The sequence below is a fragment of the Eurytemora carolleeae genome, unplaced genomic scaffold (assembly GCF_000591075.1).
Source record: "Eurytemora carolleeae unplaced genomic scaffold, Eaff_2.0 scaffold383, whole genome shotgun sequence".
NCBI classification, from domain to species: Eukaryota; Metazoa; Arthropoda; class Copepoda; order Calanoida; family Temoridae; genus Eurytemora; species Eurytemora carolleeae.
Window position 1 is genome coordinate 474386 of NW_019396487.1, and position 3392 is coordinate 477777.

General features: G+C 36.8%; 1 protein-coding gene across 1 annotated transcript; it reads right to left on the bottom strand.

The window, feature by feature from the left end:
• Positions 1-597: 597 nt before the first annotated feature.
• Positions 598-1800, bottom strand: LOC111704202 (cylicin-2-like). Its single transcript, XM_023476356.1, has 2 exons — positions 1779-1800; positions 598-1070 (listed from the first exon to the last, which is right to left on the bottom strand). Exons 1-2 carry the CDS (start codon positions 1798-1800, stop codon positions 598-600), a joined length of 495 nt encoding a protein of 164 aa, XP_023332124.1.
• Between the last annotated feature and the right edge of the window lie 1592 nt (positions 1801-3392).

Sequence of the window (3392 nt, forward strand, 5' to 3'; positions counted from 1 at the left end):
TATTATATTTTAGAGAGCACATTACCATTAACTATCATATGGATATCAGTTGTAAAGTTTATTAAAAAAAAATGGCATATATTTCTCAGAAAATTGGTAGCAGCCCAACACGGATTATTTAACAAGCGACAGTTAAGCAAGAAATTTGTCAAGATTTGTCCAATTTCAGATTGGAAACTGATGAGTTCTAAGCCAACGTTTCAAATTAAAAGCTTGGGTTGAATTAATTATGATATTATTTAAAGTTCTCATAAAATAAATATAACAATATCTTCACCTGTCTGAGTGTCACAACATATTCCGCTTTTACTCCGTTACCATTCTAAATGTGTTTTCAAATTTTTCCAATTTCATATTTTGGCAATTTTAATATTTTTCATTTACACGACGGCCTTATTTACGTTCTTTGCCCCCCAGGTTTATTAAATAGTTAAAGGAGTGCATCGACTTTAAATATTCTACACTGCCTGTAGACTATAACTAAAACTAACGTGGGAAAATTTGTTAAAATTTTCATAACATAGTTGCACGAGCCCCATGTTTATTGTGAAAAATACCATTTAAAAAACTTTTCTAGACCCTCTGTACACAGATAGCTTAAGTTTTCAGTTTTGAGTGGTAATTTCTTCGTTTTTCATCTTCGTCTTTTCCTTGGGAGTTTTCTTTTTTTTCCTCATGTATGGGTTTTCTTTTTTCCTCTTTTCCGCCTTTCCTCAAGTAATTCTTGTTTTCATCGTTTCCTTCAGCAGTTTTTCTGTTTTCCTCTTTTCCCTTTGTAGGTTTTCTGTTTTTCCTCTTTTCCTCCGGTAGGTTTTCTGTTTTTCCTCTTTTCTCCCCGGTAGTTTTCTGTTTTCCTCTTTTCCCCCGGTAGGTTTTCTGTTTTTCCTCTTTTCCCACGGTAGGTTTTCTGTTTTTCCTCTTTTCCCACGGTAGATTTTCTGTTTTTCCTCTTTTCCCCCCGGTAGGTTTTCTGTTTTTCCTCTTTTCCCCCGGTAGGTGTTCTGTTTTTCCTCTTTTCCCACGGTAGGTTTTCTGTTTTTCCCCGGTAGGTTCTTGTCTTCTCTCTTTTCCTCGATAGTATGTTTATAGTTTATTTCCCTACTATTTATGTATGTACATTGAACAACGGTTCTCGGGTTCTAAGTAAAAAGTTTCCCAATGAATTTTTTAATATTTTCTCAAACTTTTCACTTTTTATCCGGCGGAAGTTTTTAAAAGTTAAGTATTTATGATTTGAAATCAAATTTTCACATTTTTTATAGATTACAAAGGGGGGAGGGGGGGCATTGTGTTTGTGATACGAGAAAGGAATCATTCTTTCTTAAAATTGGCAAAAGTTAAGTTGTTGCAATTTTTAATTAAAAAACTTTTCAAATCCATCTCACTGACCAATACTTCCACTGGGATCCGAGGATGAATGCCGGGTTATCTTAAGGTCTATATATCTTTGGGTTAGATCTCTTGGTTTAGATATTATATCTGTAGGCAGTGCTTAGGATCCGTTGGATCCGCAGGATTTTAGCTACATCGATCCGGATCCGCAAAAATATGCGGATCCACGGATCCGGATCCAATGGGCAAAAAATTAACCAAAAAAACTGCAAAAACAAATTTTAATCACAAAACCTAAATCTGAACTATTGAATAAAAGAGATTATAAAAATTTCCTGATTTCTGAATGGTTCATCAAGTTTCAGCATGAAAATAAGCGAAAAAATAACGACAAATTTGAAAATTCTGCTTTGTTATAAAAATTTAGTAAATTTTATAGAAATAACCTGGATCAGGATCTGGGTCCATTTTTTCCAGTGCGGATCCGGATCCGTATTAGCATCAAAATTAAATGTATCCTAAGCACTGTCTAGTTTATCTAGTTTCAGATATCTCCGGGTTAAGATATCTGAAGGTTGATAATCTCCAGGTCTTCTAGGATATCTCTAGGTTTAGGCTCTATAATTTCCTGATACCTAGTGTACGTATGGTCTCAAGTCTAGACAATATTTGCAATTACTGCACTTGATAATCCGGTACTCTTTTGTGTTCTTACTTAACCCATTCCTAGCATGTACCCATCCTTACTTTTCCTCTACCCTTACCCATCCTTACTTTTCCTACACTGTACCCATCCTTACTTTTCCTCTACCCTTACCCATCCTTACTTTTCCTCTACCCTTACCCATCCTTACTTTTCCTCTACCCTTACCCATCCTTACTTTTCCTCTACTGTACCCATCCTTACTTTTCCTACTCTGTACCCATCCTTACTTTTCCTCTACCCTTACCCATCCTTACTTTTCCTCTACCCTTACCCATCCTTACTTTTCCTCTACCCTTACCCATCCTTACTTTTCCTCTACTCTTACCCATCCTTACTTTTCCTCTACCCTTACCCATCCTTACTTTTCCTACACTGTTCCCATCCTTACTTTTCCTCTAGCATGTACCCATCCTTAGTTTTCCTACACTGTACCCATCCTTACTTTTCCTCTAGCATGTACCCATCCTTACTTTTCCTACACTGTACCCATCCTTACTTTTCCTCTAGCGTGTACCCATCCTTACTTTTCCTCTACCTTTACCCATCCTTACTTTTCCTACACTGTACCCATCCTTACTTTTCCTACACTGTACCCATCCTTACTTTTCCTACACTGTACCCATCCTTACTTTTCCTACACTGTACCCATCCTTACTTTTTCTCTACCCTGTACTTAAGGTAATAAGGCAAGGAAAATTAATTGCTGTTGCGTATTCTCTGCGTACATATTGATTTCAATTCTCTCTGGGCTGTGTTCGTTTTTTTATGTGAAAATTGATCCCATGTCAGACTGTGACATCCGTCTTGTGTTAACTTTACAGAGACAGTACACTGCAGTACTAAAAATGCGTACACCTCTGAAATAACTATCTTTACATTATAATTCTTTGCCTGTACCCATCTTAACTGTTCCTACCCAGCACCCTTCCTAGCTTTTCCTCTAGCCTGTACGCATCCTAAATATTCCTACCCTGTACCGTAACTATTCCTACCCAGTACCCGTCCTAGCTTTTCCTCTAGCCTCTACCCATCCTAAATATTCCTACCCAGTACCCGTCCTAGCTTTTCCTCTAGCCTGTACCCATCCTAAATATTCCTACCCTGTACCAATTCTTACTATACTTTTACTTAACTTATTCTACCTTGTAACCTCTCAAGAAAATGGGAAATATTAATATTTATTTCCCAACAGATGAAAGTTAACCATCGATTCCGATTTTGATTCGATCCTATACGGGTCTTTTCATATTCAACACACCTCCGTTTAATTTCAGTATGGCCTCCCTCAGTTTGCCTTGCAACTAATTATACTATTTAAAGAAAGGTAAAAGGTTTATAATTGTCTTGTGACTTT